Source organism: Zingiber officinale, chromosome 4B (assembly GCF_018446385.1).
Source record: "Zingiber officinale cultivar Zhangliang chromosome 4B, Zo_v1.1, whole genome shotgun sequence".
Classification (NCBI taxonomy): Eukaryota; Viridiplantae; Streptophyta; class Magnoliopsida; order Zingiberales; family Zingiberaceae; genus Zingiber; species Zingiber officinale.
In genome coordinates, this window is record NC_055993.1 from 4,664,757 (window position 1) to 4,687,942 (window position 23,186).

A 23,186-nucleotide genomic window follows, 5' to 3' on the forward strand; every position below is an offset into this window, starting at 1 on the left:
CGTCTGACAACTCTATCTAGTGCCAATCCATAAAATAAAAGGAAATATTCCATTTGTGTTTTTTTATTCCTATAATAAAATTATTATATGATTTGACCGTTTAAACGGTCGATGATTTTGTTTAAAGGAATGATTTTAAAGAACATTTAGCATTTGAAAAAAATAATTAGAATGTCATTTTTTTATTGATTTAATGAAAAAAAATGATTTTATGATTTTCTTGCCTAATTTATTCTGGGTCTAACATGTCTGTGTTTGATTTGATATTAAGGAAACGAATCATGGATCAATTTTATATGAATGGATGCTGTATCAATAGAACTGCCCCATTCATTTGAAAGAGAAGTAAATCATGATAAATTTCGCTCAACACAATGACATAAGTAAAATATCCCACGATTTCATCTCACTATTTTAGTAAAAATCTTCCTCCTTTACTAACTAATTTTGATAAAGCCTAAAATAAATTTACGTTAATATCCTTTTTTCTATTCACACTAAAAATAATTCCAAGATTTATCAGTAATTCCACAAGCGAAACAATCAGTGATCTAGAGTTCGAGACTCAGCTGCGACATATTATTATGAATATTTCTCATCATTAATTTTCTTTGGTTATTTTATATAAAAAAATATAGTTCTCTTTAGTCCTACATCTTAGAATTGATAACATTATGATCAAAGAAGCTTCTATAAATATTTTAAGCCGACAATGTTAAAAAATATACTTTTCTTAATTTTTTTTACTAAGATAAGTATAATATTAAATTAAATTAATTTTTTTTATAGGGAAGTCGTAAGGGTGACACTCGAATATCCAAAATTTTCAAAAACCCACCCAAATAATTCAGATTTTCAAAAATCAAGTGATTTACCCTAATGACCCTACTTTAGTATTTTAATATTAAAATACTTTAATTAATATAATTTTATTATAAAGGATTAATGATTTCAATGTATTATATTACACACACGATACGTGTGTACGATCACTAGTATTAAGAATTGATCTCATTACCTATTGCATCAATACTATATGCACGTACAAATTGTACTGGCCGGGGCAAAAAAGAGAGAATGATAAACAGTAACACATATTCATATACAAATTAAAAAAGAAGCTTAACATATTATGAACTTAAAATCATAATTATTTAAGGCATAACACGTTCAAAAATATAAATGTATAGGATCTAAGACACAGCGGATCTAAGACACAGCATAAGGTGAAACATACGCCTTACTGAACACTCGGGTATAAAATTTTGTAATTCAAATATATATAGAAAATTTCAGTCAAAATATTTCATCAATAAAACTCTAATATATTAAATATTAAAAAAAAATCATAGCAAACAAATAAGTTATACTCAAATAATTAAACCATCCAAACCTTGATCATGTTCCATCACCGGATGTTTCAGATTTATACAATTTAACTCCATCGATTTCCTGAAGATCAATATCTTCCTCCTTTCACAAAGCCCATAGGCACAAGAGACTCATTTGGTTGTGCCTTGCGCCTAGGCTATGCTCAAAACTAATATAAATTCAATGTTTCAAACCTGCAATACCTCCAATTTTATGAGTTTAACAGTACAATTGACGACTACAAACGTCCTGAAGGAGCCAAGAACATTATGAGATCCTAGTCACACCGTATGATCGATCATTTTCACCCAAACATTAAACTGGAATCCAATGCTAAAAAAATCCAACATAATTCCTGAGCAAACTATCCAAAACAATGAAACTGCAAAAAAAATTCCAATGCTCACGACTTATTATGAATGGTACATGCCAGTTACCGGATACCATGAGCAACTTCTGAGTCTTCAGCATGTGTAGTTACTAGTTCGGGCCACTTGGGCGATCAGAGCATTCATTAAAGATGCCAGGAACAGACCAAACATCATTCATCAAGTAGAGAGAGGGGAGTAATGGGTGACAACTTTTAAGATCTTTCAACTTCATCTAAATTTTACATGCACCACAAAATACAACTTAAATGCATACAGAAATAGGCCTAAAGAAAACAAAATAAGATAAAGATGCTTTAGATTCTTTCTGAAATCATGAATGGAAATACTTACATGATGCTCCCTTCTTGCAGCGCCCCATCTCATGAAACCAGCATACGCCTGTGTTTCCTCTCGGGGGAGCTGATGATCCTCCAGGCTGCATCCTGTTCCATGATGACCTTGGATTTGGTTGTCTCGAGTCATTGGCCCTCGGGTTGTCACCCTGGCCTGTACGTCTGTCTCCAGCCTGGGGTGGTTGACTACTAAAGCTCTGAGGATTTCCAACTGGTGGATTCACTTGGGGTGGTTGACTACTAAAGCTCTGAGGATTTCCAACGGGTGGATTCATTGAAGGCTTAATATTTCCTTGTCCTGGTCCCCAAGCCGGATTCATGTTCATGGTTTGTGCAGATGTTTCCATAGTGTGGCATGTGTTTGGCTGTAGAGGAGCTACCCAGCCAGGGCTAGGGTTTGGCTGTCCTGGCATAAACATAGCCCAAACGGGATTCATGGGAAAATTTCCCTGCAATTGAGCTCCCCATCCAGGAGTTTGATTTGTGTTACCCATTGCTGGGGCTACCCAACCTGCATTCATATTTGTGTTTCCCGGTCCTGGTGCCGGTGCCGGTGCCGGTGCCGGTGCTGGTGCAGCCCAACCAGGGTTCACCATAGGATTTACCTGACTTTGTACCCCCGAACCCATGTTAAAATCTGCTAGTGTTTGAGTAGTCTGTCCCCAAGGCATATTCATATTGTTCTGAGCTACCATTCCCCAGCCAATGTTCATGTTTCCTTGAGGCACTGCTGTCCAACTTCCAGTTCCTTGTGTAGAACCTGGATTTGTGCTTGGGTTTTGTGAAGCCATCGGAAAAATTGAGTTTTGAATATTAGATCCATTAACAAATCCCATCTGTGTTGGTTTTACAGATACAATATTGGCATTTGATCCAAACTGTGAAGATGGTGGGTTAGAACCATTAGAACAGAGCAATTGGGTATTATCGTTGCTAGCTGCAGCAGAATTGGGAGCAGAGCTCCAACCATAAGGTGTCATGTTTGATGATGGCATTTGATTATTAGTGATGCTCATGTGTATTGGAATTTCAAAGTTTGCTGGATTCATACGCTCAGAATTTGGAGTTGCAGAAGCTTGTGATCTCTGAGCTAAGATAGACTCTGAAGCATCTGTTTGAACAAATAATTTTGTAGTTGCATCGACTGAGGGTGTACAGACATCAGGTGTTTCAAACTTTTGTGAAGTCACAATTTGAGCACAGGCAACAGGATCATTAGTTGGTCCAACAGGATCATGCGCGAGAAGAATTTGACTCTGGTCAGCCGACTGAGAGGCTGCTTGATTATATTCAGAAAAAATTGTCTCACTTGCTGCTCCTTCATGGGTCCGGGGCCTCTTCATTTCAGGTTCCAGAACAGATGCAACATGAAGAGATTTTCCGTCATCTCGAACAACAGCTTGATCAGGCACAAACTGTGTGGAGCCCGAACCAAGTTCTGTTAATGAATTTGCCGTATTTCTTAAAGACACTATCTCCTCCATGCCTCCTGTAGGAGTCACCCAGCCTGAAGCCGTGTCATGGACAGAAACATTAGGTGCCATATGTTTATTTGCAAAACCTTTGGCATTTGACCAGCCTTGGCTGCTTGGTTGTGAAGTCAGAGTAGGTACATTGGAAGAATCATTTCTCAGCTGATACGAGTCATTTAGTGAGATATTTGTAATGGTACTGGATAATTGATTACTTGTAGAGTTCCTATTGAATTGAGAATTCACATAGTACTGACTATTAGGCTGTGACTCAATTGGCATTTTTTGTGCTTGTCCAACCCTAATATTGGCAGCATTTGGTGATGTGCTGGAAGAGACATCCATGTTTGTAGATGACCAGGAAGAAGGCTTCACCTTTTGTGTATTTTCCTTACTTCCTCTCCGAGCACTTTCTGAATTTCCTTCCACACTAAATGGAGTAGGTGAAACATCAACTAAGTCCTCAGCGTTCTTAGAAGGAGGTTCCCACTCTGGTAAATCTTTCTCAAATTTCCCTGCCATTGCATCAGTCAACGTGATAGAGTCCTCAGGCTTATCAGAAGTTCTCCAAATCATCAAACTAGGAGGGAAGTATCCAGTCGTACTCCACTTGCGCAATTGAGACATTGAAAATGGTCCTTGGATTCTTGCGGATGGATCTTTATAATGCCAAATCTTTTCTGATTCACTTGTGTTTGATTTAGTTACATTCCCAACTGGCAATGATGCCTTTTGATTACCATGCAGACCCTCAGATGATTGTTCCATTGAAAGATGCTTCTCGTTGTACAGACTGCCATCTGGTGCACTTGCAAGTACATAATTTTTTGGAACCTCAGAAACTAGCTGGTGTGTGTCATTAGACTGGTTCAAGGAAAAGTCAGTTGCATCAACACGTCTCCCAGAAAAGGAATCTGCCAAAGGCCTAACTTGAATTTGAGAACTTCTGTTTGACTCCCAAACGTTTGAGTTTTTCCGGAAACTACTCCAGTTTTCGGTTGAACCTCCTTTCCCAGGAGACTTTACCTCCCTCCCATTCCTAGTGAAAGAAGATTCTCTCAACTTGTCATAGAAATCTGCATGCTCAACAATCAATTTAAAGTTTTATAATTATAAAAAGCAAAAGAAAAAATTGATATGAGGTTTGAGATAAAAGATATGAACTGCCAAGTTGTCCTATACCATGTTTTCCCACATCTGGCTCTTCTTCCTCTGCAGACTCAAAGTCTGGGTCCATATGTGGGTCAGTGTGTATATCAGGGGCTTCATTCAGCCTGCGGTCTCGCTCTTCAGGCGTGTTCAACAGTTGCAGCTTCTCCACACATTCTCTAAGCGTGGAGGAAAGTTAAGGTGGTACCAATATACACATTACTAATATAGAGTAACTATGATCAGACAATGGGCAGCATCAATATGAAAAAAAAATAATAAAATTAGCAGTGAAGCATGCAAATGGTCTTGGGATTCGATTGCATTCTGCCCAATCCATTCAGCAATTTCTTTCCCGCACCTAGACCAGCCTGACCCAGATATGTGGATCCATTCAGTGATTCAAAAAAAACTACGAAAGCTATTACTATTCTGATAAGCAGCAGGGTTTAGAAGATATACTTCCCAATAAGAATAGTTTGCAGCAAAGGATATTCTTTCCGGCGGCCTTTTTCACTAGCACGATCACGAAGATGACCAAGCCTTGATTTCTCACTTTCCAACCACTGAATAAACATTAAAAATGTTTGTAGCTTTCCAGAAAAAAAGGGAAAAAAATATTGAACATCAAAAAAAACTTCAGAGGAAGATACTTACATCATTTACTCTTACATGTTGGAGAGACATTGCCTTCTCCAGAACGTCTCCCTAAATGATGAAAACAAAAACCATGAGATTTATTCTGTTCGAAATCTAATAATACAATGATAACCAAACATAGTTATACCACTGTTAGTCGTCCAATAAACCCACATTTAATGCTCTGTCTTAAGCGTTTGCATTCCTCCTACAAGAACATGATCTTATCAGGCATGACAGACAACATATTGTCCAGTCAAATAGTAACTTATTTGCCTTTAATATAACAACTCAAAAGAGGCAGAGTAGTAGTAGATAAGCCAACTATTATAGGACCATTAAGGATTCCGAAGAGCTACTAAACTTAATATCTTCTAATAAAGGATAAAAACCTTCGAAGAGAAAGGTCATCAAGTTGTCTTATGAGAGAATTTTCATGATCACATGTTTGCCAAATACATATTGATATAAATTTCAAAATGTGAAAAAAAAATTAAGATAAGTATTTCTGTGGTGCAAATCATACTGTTCAATTTTAATGTGAAGAAAAAGTTGGTAGGATTCAAACCCTAAAATAATCATAGGCAAACAAACAATGAAACTAGCTCTGTTGCACACATTTAAACACGAGTATTTGACACAAGTATGGATTTAAGTGTTCAATACATCATTTTATATAAGGAGGATTGCAAAAACTAAATAGAAAAGAATCTGGATTATGAAAACAAGTATGAGGACATGACAAAACTTAACATATAATTCCAAATAAATTATATCAGAATCTAAGGAAACATAAGGCTAAGTTAATCTTATTATTAATTTATTTAATAACAATAATATTTTTAATCAAATAATTTAGAATTTTTTTGGGGGAATTATGGTTTTGTTTAATTCGGGCTTTATTTGACTTAAATTGGACCCAAATTAAATCTATTTTGTGGTGAATTGTACTCAAGATTGCTTAAACCAGGAATAGGATATACTCGAAAAGTATGGGTGCCCCACTGCTTTTGTCTCTTGACAGCGATTGTATGTGCACGAAGTAACCAGTGATAGCTAGTGGCGTGTCTCCTGATGATAGTATTAACACAGAGAAAGAATTTAAACTTCCGAACCAAGGTCAATCACAGTGATTCAGAAACCAGTACCTCACCATAGCAAGATTTAAATAATAAAAAACTTTTGACTGATGGGGGAATGCCAAAGTTCAATTAATACAGACCAATTACACCAATTGTAAGTCATCAGGTTAAAAACTGATTATACAAGAGGGTATAGAATGGAAAAACAAGTTAGGTAAGATATCAGCATAACAAATGGCAGGACATTATATGTCCATATAACCAATAAAAATGTTAGAGCAAGATATCAGGATAATGAAGATAGGATATTCCATGTCTACAAAAATTAAGATCCAAGAAAGCAAGTCTATTTATTCCTCTGGTCTTAAAGATAGGCATTGAAATTTCTTGAGATGTGATGATCATTTGAGGACGAGCTTCATAGTTGTCAAAATCAGCTGACACCAATAAAAGGGGTTATAATTGATCATTATCTGTTATCTTGTATTATCATGTATGAAACTATTTGGTTATTCTATTCTTTTAATTTTTCATAATGCTGATTTCACCAATCCGTCTGTTACAATACGAGCAATACTTAGATTTTTTGACCATGTAACCCTGATGCTGATTTTGGTAATCATGAAAAATGAAAAGAAAAAACTAAATCACATAATACAAAGTGAGCCCTTGGTGCAAAAAAACTATATTTTATTTGCAAATTATTGTGAAACAAAGTGTCATTAGATTCCATTTTATTCCTTGTCATAATAATAGGAAGTCAAGTAATCAGTTAACTTTGTTCCCAACTATTTTGGGACCCGGCTACATGGATTTTATCCCTCCATTGAATTTTATGGAATAATACATCTTTAATAAATATACAAATAGATCACTTTTAATTAAACTCAATAGATTTTTTTGGTCTCCAGTTATTCTTACACCTTCAAATTGCATCGATACAACTTGTCGAAAGATAGGCAATAAAGAATCAGAAAATGATTTTTTGGGTGCCAGCTTACATATTGGCAATGAGTCAAAGTTGAACTTAGCATTTTCTTCTGTATAAAGGTTCATAACATGAGAAAACCATAGACACCACATCAATACTCGCACAAGTTTTACATAGGTATTGAATAATGAGAAACTGAAAAACCCCTTCATGCAAAAAATAATTGACAGAACATCAGTAAGGAAAACTATGTAAAGAGAAAAGTTTACCTCGGTAAACTCCTGATTTGAGATGATATCAATTGTAATAATCTCCTTCTTGTTTAAATTTAGTATCTCAAGTGTTACATCAGTTGTCCCCTTTCCACTTTTGTATTGTTCTGTTGCTTTGCCTGAACCTGAACAGAAAATACAGGCAGCAAAAATTAATGAACTCATGTACGAATATATATCTATCAATACTAAGTAGCAAGTAAAGCCTACCGATAACTTGGACCAACCGGTACATATCTTGGCGTTGTCCCAGCCCAGAAATCCTTATTCTTACGAAGGATCCAATTGCTTTCTCCTCAAATTCATCATCCTCAATCAAGTTCTCCATTAAATTACGACGCAGATACATTAAGCTAATGTTGTGAACATCTACTGCTGCATAATCATCAAGATTGTTTAGAAGTTCCTTATCCTCCACCTTTTTCTGAACCTTGCGTCTCTTATCAAGAGTTAACTTTGTGGATGGATCATTATTTGCTTTAGCATTTGTTGGGTCAGAGTCGGGATCTACTATACCTCCTTGCTTGTCTTCACTATCTAGTGTTGTTACCTCTTTTATGAGAAAATGTGACTCAAGGAGTTTTAACATTTCAAAATGCCCCACACGCTCTTTCCCAAAAAGATTTCCAAGTCTTGGATCACAAACAATCTGACTTTTCCGACGGCGATCACGAAGATTATGCTTCTTTATGTAGTCAAGCAAAAGAGCCTGAACATCAAACTGGGATAAAGCAGATATATCCCCATTTCTCATATGTGCTACAAACTCCAAAAGTTCATCCGTAGCCCACTCAGAGTTCCTGGAGACAGATGTACCAACATAATCTCCTTTTACTGACCCTTTGTCATTGATAAATTTCTTAGATCTTTTTCTAATTTTCCTCCTAGAAGTTCTTTCTTTATGGTCTGAAGAGCTGTCTGAAGATGCTACCTGCTGTTCTTTAGGATTACGCAAATTACCAGAACCATTAGTTAGTGTGGCAACATCAGATCTCTTGATTGGATTTCTAGCGCTCATCAACTCATCTAATGTCAATGACAACTTCGCTTTCAGAGCTATATAGTAGTCCTTGAACAAATATTCAAAACTACTTCTATCATCAAAATCAACTGTAATCTGCTTATAGACCAAAAAAGTATAGCACAAAATTATCAAAAAGGCGATGAAGGGGATATATGTAACTATAGTAAACACAAACGAAATGATTCAGACACACAATACAACAATTTGAAAATCATTATGCTATAATACCAAAAGAATAACGAGAAGTATCATCAGAGGAAACACTATAACAAAAAGGAATGCAATACAATGGTGTGCCTAACAGAAGTGCTTGACTGCCATGCATCAAATAACATCATAGCATTGTAGTCAAGGTTTAAATACTGTTATAGTTCATTGATACTGAGTTTACAAAAAATGAAAGAAGATTTCTCAAAAAGAAACTGAAGAAGAAGACACATTGTGCAAGGCTACTCGTCATCAAGTTGTATTTTATCCCACTATTCAAAATAACTAAATCATTTTTTATTACATCAAGTAATATTGACTTGTTTTTATGGTCTCTCTAACTTTGCACCTTCGACACTAATAGATTTAAATTCACACTATAAAACCTACAAAACATCTTTAAACATATCCATACCATCTAACATATTTTCTCTCATTTGATTGTCTATTAAAACTATACCTACTGTTGTCAAATGCTGACATTTTTTAATTTATCCTTTTTAGCAACTTCATGCATCCATCTTAGTATTCTCATCTCAACTAACATTAACTTTTTGTATGTGTTGATTCCTAACAGCTCATCACTCCAATCTGCAATGGATCATGTAGCACTTTTATAAAAGTTTCCTTTTAGCTATGAGGAACTCAAAATTTTCACAACTCATTTTTTTATCATATTAACAATGTCCTCATCAATATCTCCTCTTATTTGAATAATAGATCCAAAATATCAAAAACTTTTATTTTCACAAATTTCATATTCATCTATCTTATCTATCCCATCATTTCTTTCTTGTTATCCAAAAAGTGCACATATTTAATCATTGTTTTACTTATCTTAAGCATTTAGTTACAAAAAATTTTCTCCATGATGAAACATCTTATTTCATAATTGCATTCTTATCAATTACGACAATATCATATGGAAATTCCATACACCAAGAAAACTAACAAGATATTTTCTAGTTAATTCTGTTTATTACTCATTAGTAAATGGCTAAGAAAAACCGACAAGATTACATGATTTAGCTAACAAAACATAAATGCATATTTTTGGCCTTATTTGAGTAAGAAAAGAGGAACCCCATTTAGAAAATCAGAGAGTACTACTCCCTTAGAGCTATTCTCACACTATATCATTTCACAAGACCCACATTTTAATAATTATTTTGGATTTTGGAAGTAAACAAAATCATTTGGGTTGTTATTTCGATCTTAGCATTCCATTGAGCTATATAAAAAGCTACAAAATTTGCAATTCTTCAATCAATTAGACATCTTTTAACTCAAAGGTTACAATTATTTTATTCCTCAAAAGTTACAACTCTAATTGATTCAATTTATCTCACTCTTTTTTAAAAATCCTTCTATGCCATTGCAAAAGTGGTATACTTGAGGATTGCATTGCATATCCAATATGATCCAAATATGAGGCAATGCTCAATATGTGGAATAGATGGATCAGCATGAGCTACATATGCATTAAGTTCACACACTTCTAAAACAAATTGATTGAATCAAATCCAATCAAATAAAAGATGGTATCAAATATCAATAAACCAGTCTCTAGACCTAATGTAACAGAAAGGGTAAAAAAAGGTGACGAAGAGGAATTTGATAATGACGTTTACTTAGATAAAGCACTTGCCAATCTTTTCTATAAAAAATCTATAATTTTTAAGTCCTAAACACTTAATATTCATAAGCATTTTAATTTTCATATGCATATATTTGTTCTACTAGGTGTGAATTTCTTAGGTTGATTAATTAGATATGCTATGTGACAGATGTAGAATTTTATTTTATATAGAGATTGCTTAGGTTGATTAATTCATGCATTTGGACATTTATTAGGATATGCAACCTCACCCAACGCATATGCTTGTATATACATATGCTGCCGCATATTGCTTTAATCTTCAATTGACTTACCTATATCGTTAAGAACTGGTTTATTATTTCATCACAACATAATATCGTTAAGAATGAAATAGACAAGAAGAAGATGATCAATCTAGGTTAAGTTTTATTTATTCAAAGTGCACAGATTTCTTAACTGGGAATCATGTGTTACCAAAGAAAGATTAGTTATTTGATGAATTAGAACAAGTTGTTCAATATACACATTAAAGTTTCAGATCCTATTTACATTCTGTCAATCATCATTTAAGCATAAATTACCTTTTTCTATGGATTTATAACTCTGACTGTGCTTTAACTGCTGTGTAAACATATATATAAGTTAAAATAATGTTAAATTATATATATTTTTTAATAACAAAGGCATATCCATCTATGTATGTGCTTGCATGATACATATGCACTATACAATCACCAAATAGAGGGTAGACAACACTTGCTTTTTTACCTTGTTAAGGAACATATGACAATCACACAAGAGAATATGAGTCCTTCTCCATTTTAACTATGCAACCTTTGTCCAATAAATGTAAACAAAAAATAAAATAGCTAGCAAGTACAAAAGGGTGCAAGTTTGCAACCAAGTAGATTATTTCCTAATGCTGTGTTTACTTGATGGGGATAGAGAATGTTAGAGAAAGGAAGAGAGAGAGATGGATGGAAAATGCAAACAGGATATTTCAAGGGTTTTTTCAACATAATGTTATTATGAAGATAGCATAACAAACTAGTTGAGTTAAAAAAAAAAATTCTTCAAATACCAAGTTATATGAACAAGTTGAGACTTGAATATCGAGTTCTTGTACAGACTGCTGTCAAAAGTAATTGGGAGGAATTAGAAGGATAAGAAAACACAACAAACCATTTGTCCATTCCCATATTCCTTTGTCTCTATCAGCATCACAGTGCTCATGCAAGCTTCACAGAACCCTTTATTTTCTCTAAGGCAAATAAATCCAGATTCTTGAATACACCCTTTACATAAAGAGTATGTGCAGGAAAAGCACATGTAGTGAGCAGTTCTCTCACAGCTGCTACATATATGCCAACCTAGAATTCCAATTCAACTGAATAAATTAGAAAAGTGACACTGCATAGGAAACTGAAAATCATTCTTAAGCTAGAAAAGAAATATTCAAATATTAAAAAATAGATATTGTTTATAAACTATAGGTTCTTAAGAAATGACATTGCTTTTTCTCCTAGGATCTGCTCGGCAAATTTCTGTGTGCAATCACTTGCACATTGCAGACAAAATTGAAATTCAAAATTTCTCCAAAGGTTTACTGTCCCCAGCAGACAATTTTAGAACACTGCAATACCCATTCCTAATTCCTTTCAATTCACAAATTAATAGATATACCATTCTGTAACAGTCATATAAAACACATTTTATCACCAACCATTAAATCAGTCGAGCCATGAACATCATCAAGCAACATGCTTGGAAATTTTTCATTCACTAGGAATCAATTCCAAAAGAATGATTTAGCCATACGAACACATTGTGCCTCATGAGTGATAAGAAGAGAGATGTATTAGGTAATAGTACAAACATCTCCTTATCTTTAAAGAGAGAATATAAAACTCTCAGTAATTTGTCAGGCACATTCATGACTATACATGTGTTAACAAATTAGATAAGAATTCTTTGTTTTTGCTCTTAGTAAAAAATTTTGATTGCTTTTCCAAATACAAGATTTGTTACCCTCTTGAGCTTGTCTTGATGATAAAAATACTATTAAATAAATAAGTGGCGCTGTTAAATCTTTGGAAGCTTGTGATAAAATCTCACTGATCATGCAGAACAGAGTTAAAATTGCATGTCATGTTCATGTTGTGCCCATATAAACCAATATTTCAACTTTTCAGGTGAGTGGATACTTCATGTGACTCTCATAGCATCTGAACTTATCTTTGTCGGCATATAATTATACAGAGATGGGAAGAAGCAAATCATGAAAACATCAATAGTTTTAAGGTTTGGGAGAAGAGTTTTTAGAACAGTGTGAAGTCATAACATGCGCCTTAGACTAAAAAATGAAAGACTCTAATATCAATCATTCGTATGTTGAGTGAAACAACACAAGTAAAAATTAATCATCCGATAGATATCCTTGGATGATGTGAAGGTTACTAAAAAAATATAAATAACAAATTTAATTATTTAGAAATACAAACGATAATCTGAAAAAAATAAATAAATTGAGATGCTAGGGACATGCTCAAAGATGATTAAATTCTAAAGTGAGAAGAGTTGAATAAGTTAGAATTGGAAGCCTGAGAGATGAAGGAAAACCACTGAAGGCTTTGTTTAGTATCCTTAAAAGTGATTTAAAAGACCACAATATTACTTGTGATATAGCCTCACATAAAACTCAATAGCGAGAACGATATTATGATCCACTGAATCAACCCTCAACGGTTACAATTCATATTTTTGGTTGTGGTTCATCATGTATGCATGTGATTGATATTGGATATTTGACTTGATATTAATAGTAATTTATGAAGTCTAGCTATTTGTAATTAGTTAGATGGAACTTTTCCACCATAGTACACTTAACACACATGAGCATACTTTCACATTATCTAGCAAGCTTTTAGTATAATCTTTCACACGTTAAAACTAAGAAATATAGATTTTATATAGAGCATTTATAGTGCGTGCAACAAATTTAAATATATCTATGTTTTTATCCATGTCATACTATTCCCTATATGTTGGTCTCTGTCTTTCAGGTAATTTCCAAGTGCCAAGTGATTGTTCATCCTTAGCATACCCGGATTACTGTTAGTAATATAATTTTTCAAAACCGCATTACCAATAAATCTCTTTTCTTCCTTCATGATTGTTTATTCCATAAGTCACCAATTAACAAAACCAATCAATGAAAGAACTGTTAAGTTGAATGGCCCCTGAAGCTTGCCCATGCCAAAGTAAATTAATTAAGATACTAAACATATATGTTAGTCAACATCATGGATGAAATTCATCAAGCTGTGAAACCTGATATAAGAAAAAGTTTTCAATGTGAAAAATTAATTAGCAAGCTCAACATTATGTTAGTCAATATCTCAATGAAAATTTTCTTTGTCCAAATCAAATTTACACATTTGTCACTTAATTGAACAGGTATAACTGATCAACATGGTGGATAACTCTTGAAGATCTAAGAAGGGGTCAAAATCCATGCATCCTAGGGTAGGGATAGCTTCCGACTTTATGGGAACATTTGGTTGACCTACAACATCAAATATTTTTCCTAATAAGCTCTTCTAAAATAGACAATGGATCAAGGAATAATAAGTGGATCCAGAGTTTGAGAACCAAGCTGCTCTGTACTATTGGGCATGCATTAAAATATTATTTTTTAGTGAAGGGGAGCTTTGACGCAACTGTAAAGTTGTTGTCATGTGACCAAAAGGTCACGGGTTCGAATCCTGAAAACAACCTCTTGCAAAAAGCAAGGTAAGACTGCGTACAATGGATCCTTCCCCGGGACCCCGCATGGCGGGAGCTTCATGCACCGGACTGCCCTTTTAGTTAAGGTATATTTATCATACCAATAGTAGCAAACATAAAATATGCACCAAAAACACACTCTTTAAGGTTCAATATAAACAAATGTAATATATATGAAATTACGATTCAGTCATTAAAATATATGACACATTCAAATTCCATAACCAATAAAAATATCCTAGACACACAAAAAAAAAGAAACATATGTGAAAAATTACATGGTGCAAAGAAACATACCGCATGTCCAACGACCCTTTGCACGGAAGAAAGCCTCATCTCTATTGACACATGAAGGATGGTACACCTTTGAACAACCCCTAGAAATCCAAAGAGAAAAATATATAACAAAACAAAAAGGAAATAAAAATGGAAGATGAGCTATACTGACCTACGATCACAAACCACAAGATCACCTCCATCAAAGCAAATAAAACACACCTCTTCAGCTTCTTTCTGCCTTGATGTTCTAACAACTTGAGTCTTTGATGGTCGACCCCTCTTCCTCCGTCCACCTCTTTGCAAGATAGTAGCTCTATCATCTGCATCCATTTGCATTGCTTCGTCATCCACGACATCAGCACTGTCAAGTGAAATGGTGGTCACATCAGGCTCATGTACAGAAATGTCCTGAAGTCCATGGTCAGAATCAAAAGGAAACTCAGAAGATGAGTCTTTGGACATTGAAATATCAGCCACCACAACATCCACGGTCTGTTCACATATGGGAAGTGCCCCATTACCCAGTTGATCAATATCTGTAAATGTCATATCCACTTTCATAGCATCATTATCACCTGGCATATCAACAGCAACAGGCTCACAAGACTCTACTTTCTCAGGTGCACTCTCAGAGATGGATGACACGTGCCTCAAAACATCAGATTCTTCACAGGTGACTTGCTTGCCTTCGGCAATTGCTTCAATATGAACATCCACCTTCAACGCTGCAAAGTGAACAGGATTATCACCAGCTGCAGTGGTGGGAGCATCGGCTATCTCAAAGGCATCACAGTTCAAAAGATCACCATCAAAACCAGAGGAAGGCATGATATAAGAGCTCTGAGGCACCAAAACCTCCTGCTTAACACTGTCCTCCTCCTTAATACTGTCCTGCTCCTTCCCTTGCTGCCATTCAGACACTGGGAAACTATCCACTTCCGTTTTTAAAACTGCTTCTTCCACAACATCAACATTGGCTATGGCACTAATACCATTGTCACTTTCAAAAGATGAAAATTTCACACCATCAGAATTGAAGGAAAAAACAGCAGATGCTCCATAAGAATGGATTGCTTCTCCCTGGAAACTGTCCTTGCAATGTTGCGAAATTGTAGCGGGATCCACCTCCATCTTTAACACTTCCATATCTGAAGAAACAGCAGAAGCAGTGACATGGCTGGAAATAATTGTGTCAGCCTCAGACACGGGGATGTTTGGATTACCGCCATCAAAATCACAATTGGAAACTTCAGGTGGCCCCTGAGGCATCAAAGTTCCTACTTGCTCATCGTTCTTCACTTGATGGCAATGCAGAATACGGTCGCTCTCTGCCTTCCCCTCCTCTTGGAGTGTATCAGCATCAACCACAGCAATTTTGGAAGAATCAAGCTCATAGGCGATAGCTTTCTCAGTTCCTCCGTTAGATAGGGGAGGAGCAGCGGAGCCCTGAGGCACCGGTAACCCAGTCATACAACCAGTTGCCCGCTCACACTGAGGATTTTCCGTGTCATCCGCATCGATTACCGCCACCCGCCCACCATTGGTGCCGTCACCACTGGTGGAACTGACATCGACTAGGGGCTCCGACGCCTCGAGAAGATCCGGAGCGCTCGCATCAAAGCCGGAGGGGAACGACAATGAGGAGGAGCCTTTATCAACGGCATAATAATCCGCTTCGCCCCTGCGTTCCGCCTGGTCAACCTGAGTTAGGCCGACATCGACGGCCTCCAGCTGCGTGCGCTCCTCGCCCGGTGGATTGGGCTCGGCTAGGACTGAAGCGCCTTCTCCTACTACTTCATCCATGGATCATTTGACGATCAAAACCCTAACTTTCGCAGTTCAAGCAGGAACCCTCTTCGTCTTCGCACGATTTCTACTGGGTGGACTGGAACGGAGAGAAGAGACGAACCAGCCAAGCGAGGGTTTTTAACGCCATTTGTCGCGAGCTCATGGCTTGCGTTTCGATTGAGATGCAGGAGACAAGTGAATGGACGGATCAGATGAAACTGACAAGTGGGATGGACGGTTTTGGATGGTCATCATGTTTGACACGCGGGTGTTCGTCATGCAGCAAAGCATCGTAAATTTACTGAAATTTTTTATTTAGCCCCGTAACTTTTTATTATCAAAAATATCTCATATTCTTCTATTAATATCCTTTTATCTTGATTCTTTATTATTGTTATTTAATATAAAAAAATTAATAGCACATGGAGCATGGAGGATAATAAAAGAATTCAATAATAAAACTAAAAAAGATAGGTATCTTGTTATAATTTTTGAAAGTAAAATAATGATAATGAAGCTACAAAAGATATTTTTGAAAAGGTAATAAAATTTTAATAAATTTAAATTTTAGGAGTAAAAAGGTGCTAGAATTCATTATAAAAGTCCGCTGTAGTAGAATAAAATGATCTATGATTTATCTATCAATATCTTAATCATTTATTTTAAAAAATATTTTTAAAAAATATTAAATAGTTGTCAGCATATTTTTATTTTAATAATATTATAATTACTATAATGTATAATAACTACCATTATAATTATTATAATATATTAAAATAAATAAGTTCAATTTAATTAAAATTATTATATATAAAGTATATATAAATATCTTTAAAATGTATAGTAAAAAATATTTAAAATTATTTTCAATTCAATGAAAATCATTTAAAAATTATAGTAGCAGCTGAGATAAGATATATATATCAGGTTCTATTTTAATATTTTAAAACTATGCGGTGTAATTAGAAAACCCTAAATTCGACGGGGCGTTTCGAAATATACCTAAATTATAACTAGCAGGACGAAAAGCATTCCGAAGACGGTGGAGACGAAAAGCAACGGGAAGAAAGAGATAAACAGAAGCGATGCGCTCGTCTAGGTCGAGCTTGCTTCAGGAGCTCCTGCTCTATGCAGCGACCGCAGCGCTGAGTTCTCTCGTCCTCTTCGTCGGGTTGCGCCAACTCGACCCCAACCATTCCGCCAGAAAGAAGGCCCTCGAGCACAAGAAGGAGATCGCCAAGCGCCTCGGTCGCCCTCTCATCAACACCAACCCATACGAGGTCGTCGTCTTGTTCTGTTTATTCTCACGTCATCCCTCCTTCCTTCCGCCGACAGTGATCGATCCGATTCAGACTTTGTGTTTGTAGATTTGCCGGCGTCGGTTGCCTAGTGGTTGGTAGTTTATGTGTTTGCGAACGTTCATATGGCTGTAGTCTAGGCAGAGATATCGGAGGCGACCTGCCTAGGGATTGTTCTAGGGGCTTAAAATAATGGTTTTGGATGTTGATTTTCAATTGATGGATAAATAGTTTGTATTGATAACTTGGTCTTCCCGATGATCGTCTAGGAGTTTTAAGTTTATATTCGTGCCAGTTTGCGTTCCATGTCTGCTTTCTCAAATCTCAAGTATCGTCTTCAACTTGTTGCTCGCTGTGTTGTCATAGCCTCTTCTTATAGACAAATCTGTAGAACGAATAGAGGTGAGAACAGTGCGACTGAACTTTAGAGATTTGTCCTCGTGAAAACACAACGAAATAGGAAACCCTGCTAGTAACTTCACAGCTGAGATTCATATTGACTTTAATGTAGTCTTGACTCTTGAACCATCTTTTAATAATTCACGGTTAAGTAGGATGGTTACACTGTCATAAGCAAAATAATCCTGGCATAACGAATTTGCTGTGGGGATATCAATAACATTAATTGCCTTAAAAAGAAGATATGAAGGGTTTTATTGTTAATAAAGCCTTAATACCAAGTTTTTTTTTTTTTGCATCATATAATTCTTGCAATTGGTCTAAAATTTGATTCAATTTAGTTAAAGAGTTTTTTTCATATATTAGTATCCATTACTTCAGGTCGAACATCACCCCCTACTTGAATTTGGTACTTTTATCACATAAAGTGTCGAGGCAAGTCTCCCTTGTTTCTCCATAGTTATTGTGAGCTTTAACAATCCAAGAATATAAGCTTGAAACAGACACGACAAATTGTCATTGTATATATGTTATGTGGTTGCAGTTTCCTTTCATGAAGATATGATAAGCTAAGATGAAATGCTTTATTTGGTTTAGAATAAAAGAGGTCACATTGGATTGAGCTCAATGAATTTACTTGTGAAAGTTTCAAGAGCTTATGAACAACACAAGAGAACGCTCTACTCTCATATGTACTGATATATCTATAATAAAAATTAGTGGATCATGATTTGGCTCAAGCAAAACTGAGGAATTTTATGAGTATCAGGAAGATGACTATGCTTTTAGAGAATATTATCAGTTTTCTATATAAGTTTGTGTTTCTTAAGTACCAGATAATTCGCTTGTAGATTCTAAACACAATTTTTTATTTGCACATTTGTTGTTCATTATGAGATAGATATAATTTATTTTTTCTTAAAAAAATGTCAACAAGTATTAAATTGTATTTTTTATATACAGAATTAGTGCTGAATAATTTCTGAATGCTTACTATATATGTATCCCATATATTCTTCCACATACCACATATGCACTATATTGTTATTCGACCACATGCTGTGTATGCTTTTTAAAAAGTTGATCATGACTGGGTAGGTAGGATTCTTCAATGGCAGTTCCTATGTGATCAAGACACAATCCCTGAAAAAAGATAATTTCCAATGAAACAATTGTATTTGCTTGTAAAGGTGATGGATGAGATTTATCAACATTCACCCATCAGTAGAATTTTCATTGGAGCCAGTTACCCTTCTTATGGTAGTTTGCAGTGGCAATACTAGCCTATGATTCATAGAGTTTGAAGTCATATCTAAGCAAATATTAGCATTTTTTTAATGGATAATGGCTACTGCTATATTTAAGGTCCTTCATTTGTGGTAGGAACTATTAATTGGTGCCTCAAGTTGTTAAATTATAGGCAAATCATTAAAAAAAATTAATGATTATGTTTATGATCATTTTGCAGGATGTAATAGCTTGTGATGTTATAAATACCGATCACATTGATATTGAATTTGAGTCTATTGGGGGTTTAGAGCATGTCAAGCAAGCATTATTTGAATTGATCATTCTTCCACTTCGTAGACCCCAGTTGTTTTCACATGGAAAACTTCTTAGCCCACAAAAGGGCGTTCTGTTGTATGGTCCACCTGGAACAGGAAAGACAATGCTAGCCAAGGCCTTAGCAAAAGAGTCTGGTGCAGTTTTTATTAATGTGAGGATCTCAAATTTGATGAGTAAATGGTTTGGGGATGCCCAAAAACTTGGTAAGTTGGTTTTTTATGATTTCTTCAGAGAGAGCATAATGTTTTTACATATTGATTTATTGATATGCCTTGTGGTTATATTGATCAATAAAATTTTAAAATAATTTATTGTTAATTTTCATTTTTTATGTTAATTGTGTAATAACCACATATATACTACAAACCAAGACAAAAACTTATGGCGTTCTCAATGTACAAAATTGTGTTCTGACAATTCTGTATTGAAGTGCACGAGGGGCTAGTGAATATGGAGTTATGCCTTGGTCAAGATAGTTCATTATTTTTTTATGCTTTTTTGACAAAAGTTCTTGGTAAGCTAAATTCAAGTGTCACTTCTTGTTAGAAGCTGTGAATTGGCTCTTTGCACTTATCAGTTATCACATTTCTTGTAGCTTACTATTCTTTTTCATTTTTATATTTTTTTTCCTTTTTTTTTTATGAATTATCACAAATTGATAATTATCTCATTCACAAATTGCACTTATCAGTTATTCTGATTCTGATACATAATAAGTTGATTTGAACCCATAATCTAGCTTATTTTCCATTAGCTTATTTAACATATTTGCAATGTCCTATATAGAATCTTCTATTATGTTTACATGTTTGTTTTGAATACTTGATTGATATTGCATATAGAATTACACATGGAATATGGTGGAAATGGAGTTTGCATCTAAGCCGCATATAAATCCACTTCTAGTTCTTTTGGGGGCAGTGTGAGATAGGCATTTGGTCTTACTAACGTATTATGGTTCCAAAATGACTAGTATCATTATTTCATGCAGATACATCCTCGTGGTAGTGCTAGTTTTAGGATCACTAATGTTCACTTAACTAATTATCAAGTGTCTCTGGCTGGATCATGCCCCATGCTTGTTGTACATACCATTTGAACATAACTTTTGGATGATACAAGAAGGTTCAAGTCTTTTAGATCTGAATCCTGATTGACTGTTGTGTAGATGCTGATTAGTTACAGGATATTGCTACTCAAAATTTTACTTTATATATGGCAATATGATCTATTAAAAATTACTTTCACCTTCTAAAAAAAAACATAGTTGTTTGCTTATATTTACACTGGATTTGTTGCAGTTTCTGCTGTTTTTAGCCTTGCTTATAAGCTACAACCTGCTATTATTTTCATTGACGAGGTGGATAGTTTTTTGGGTCAGCGACAGAATACAGATCAGGAAGCATTGGCTAACATGAAAACTGAGTTCATGTCCTTGTGGGATGGCTTCACAACTGACCGTGAGTTTCATATTCTCCTTTGGGTTTTCACCAATTCACTTGAGTCTATTTTGTGAATGTATGCTTCATTTCCTTATCATAGGTATGATTCTCATTATTAATCAACAATATTCTTATTTTTATCATTCACCCAGTATATTTGTTCCTTTTGTATAATTTAGTTTTGTTAGTTAAGTTGTTCACTCATTGAGTTAGAGTATCTTAATCCTCTATTCCCCCTGACTTCCTGTGATTTTGACTGTTGCAGTTAATTTCATTGCTTTGCTAGGCAAAACAATAATATTCAAGCTGCATTCCTATGTCCATGTCATACGCGACAGCAATTCCATGAACTTAGTTATCAAAAATAACTGATTTGTTAGTGATAGTATAGAAATGTCATACCAGAAAAGACTAGGAAGTGCTGCTTGTAAATTTGCCCCGTCTTTATGCCCCTTCTTTTTACAGAGAATGCTCGTGTAATGGTTCTTGCTGCTACAAATCGGCCATCAGAGTTAGATGAGGCAATCCTCAGGCGGTTTACCCAAACTTTTGAAATTGGCATGCCTAATCAAAATGAGAGGGCCATCATACTAAAGGTAATACTCAAGGGTGAAAATGTCGAAGAAAACATTGATTTCGAGTACCTAGCTGCATTGTGTCAAGATTTTAGCGGTTCAGATTTGCTTGAGTTGTGCAAACAAGCAGCCTATTTCCCGATCAGGGAGTTACTCAATGATGAGAAGAATGGAATGATATGCACTGTGAGTATTTATCATTTTTATCAAATAATATTTTGGCAAGTTCATTCCTCCAACTTTCCCCTTGATGCCTAATAAATTTAAGCCAATCTAATCCATTCAAGAGCATATCTGCATACTTCATGATAGCCAGATCTACGCCCCCACGGGCTGGATCAGCTGGTAGGGTGCCTGGACGCTTGCATCGAAGGCCGTAGGGTCGAGGGTCGTCAGCTGCACACGGGCGTAAAATCTCGGTCTGCTGTGCTTAAATTCCACTCGACCCCCAGTCACCCCTCCCGCCCAGCTTAATCGTGATTTACCCCCTCTGGACATCTGTGGGGCCGGACCCGAGGGGCCGCTAAGGTGGCGGTTCCACCTTTTTGCATGATAGCCAGATCTACTATCGTTGTCTATTGTTCATTTTGATGTTCTATCTTCTTTATTCTGTGAAGTCTCGCTCCTGACCTATGCATGTTCACTAGACTAGATCTTCTATTAAGGCATTTTTCTATAAAGTTGGTATTCGAGTTTTTTCTCTTTGCGAACCTTGAGAGGACTTTGTGGAGACAATTTAACATTTTTGTGACAACCTCTGCATTTCAAGGTATTGCCTGTTTCTTTAAACTCCTTTTTTTTTCAAAATAATTGCTATAGCTAGATGGGCGTTTTTAGAAGCTGGAAACATGAATTATTCGTTGCAATCTGTCTTGTTCTTATCAGCAGGGTCCGAGACCACTAGAACAGTCAGACTTGGAGAATGCACTAGTAACATCTCGGAAGGCGAGGAAATTAACCGGTATACAGCCACCTGAACGGCCTGCACAAACAGAGCCAAATGAAGAAGAGCCAATGCACGATGCCATTTTGGAGTTCTCAGAGCTTGTGTCTAGCCCAGTGAACAATCAATCCCAAAGCCAGGACGCATAGGTCATCTAGCTCCTCTCTAATGCTTGGGCAAGTTGCCTTGATCATCGACCTTTCTTTGCACGGCATTGACGACAAAATATCTGTCTTCTTTCTGCTTTTGTTGATATAAAAAAACTCACCGAATATGATATATATATATATATATATATATATATATATATATATATATATATATATATATATATATATTTTAGTTTGATAAAAAAAAAAAGTGATGTGAAACAAAGAACAACATTCGATCTGCACCACTTATATTACAAATAAAAAAGTCATTTTAATCTCTATGGATGTGAGAGGCCGGAAAACATTCAGAGGACGAATAAGAGTTTTTTTGGTGTATAAATTATGTTTCGAATATATTGTATCGATAAATTAAAAGAAAAAAAAATCTTCTACTTCCCATATTGGTCATGAAAAACTTGAACATAATTATTAAAAAAATAATCATTTTTAGGTGTTATTAAAAAAATAATTATTTATAAAAAACCGA

At 35.3% G+C, this 23,186-nt stretch overlaps 2 protein-coding genes across 5 annotated transcripts; one reads left to right on the forward strand and one right to left on the reverse strand.

The window, feature by feature from the left end:
* Positions 1–1,546: 1,546 nt before the first annotated feature.
* LOC121974509 (zinc finger CCCH domain-containing protein 19-like) lies at positions 1,547–16,453 on the reverse strand. The gene is made up of 11 exons (XM_042525607.1): positions 14,706–16,453; positions 14,555–14,634; positions 11,654–11,841; positions 7,851–8,757; positions 7,638–7,765; positions 5,504–5,563; positions 5,374–5,424; positions 5,212–5,282; positions 4,750–4,901; positions 2,094–4,643; positions 1,547–1,974 (listed from the first exon to the last, which is right to left on the reverse strand). Exons 1-11 carry the CDS (start codon positions 16,337–16,339, stop codon positions 1,955–1,957), a joined length of 5,841 nt encoding a protein of 1,946 aa, XP_042381541.1. The 5' UTR covers positions 16,340–16,453; the 3' UTR covers positions 1,547–1,954.
* Positions 16,454–17,352: 899 nt separating this feature from the next.
* Positions 17,353–22,813, forward strand: LOC121974510 (outer mitochondrial transmembrane helix translocase-like). Of its 4 annotated transcripts, none has more exons than XR_006110012.1 (5): positions 17,353–17,604; positions 19,490–19,790; positions 20,889–21,047; positions 21,495–22,373; positions 22,490–22,553. XR_006110012.1 is itself a non-coding variant. In XM_042525608.1 (5 exons), exons 1-5 carry the CDS (start codon positions 17,410–17,412, stop codon positions 22,694–22,696), a joined length of 1,158 nt encoding a protein of 385 aa, XP_042381542.1. In that variant the 5' UTR covers positions 17,353–17,409; the 3' UTR covers positions 22,697–22,813. The 4 variants fall into 4 exon arrangements, 2 of the variants coding, with proteins under 2 accessions (XP_042381542.1, XP_042381543.1); XR_006110013.1 differs by having other exon boundaries at positions 22,493–22,553; XM_042525608.1 differs by having other exon boundaries at positions 21,495–21,790; positions 22,490–22,813.
* The last annotated feature ends 373 nt before the right edge of the window (positions 22,814–23,186 follow it).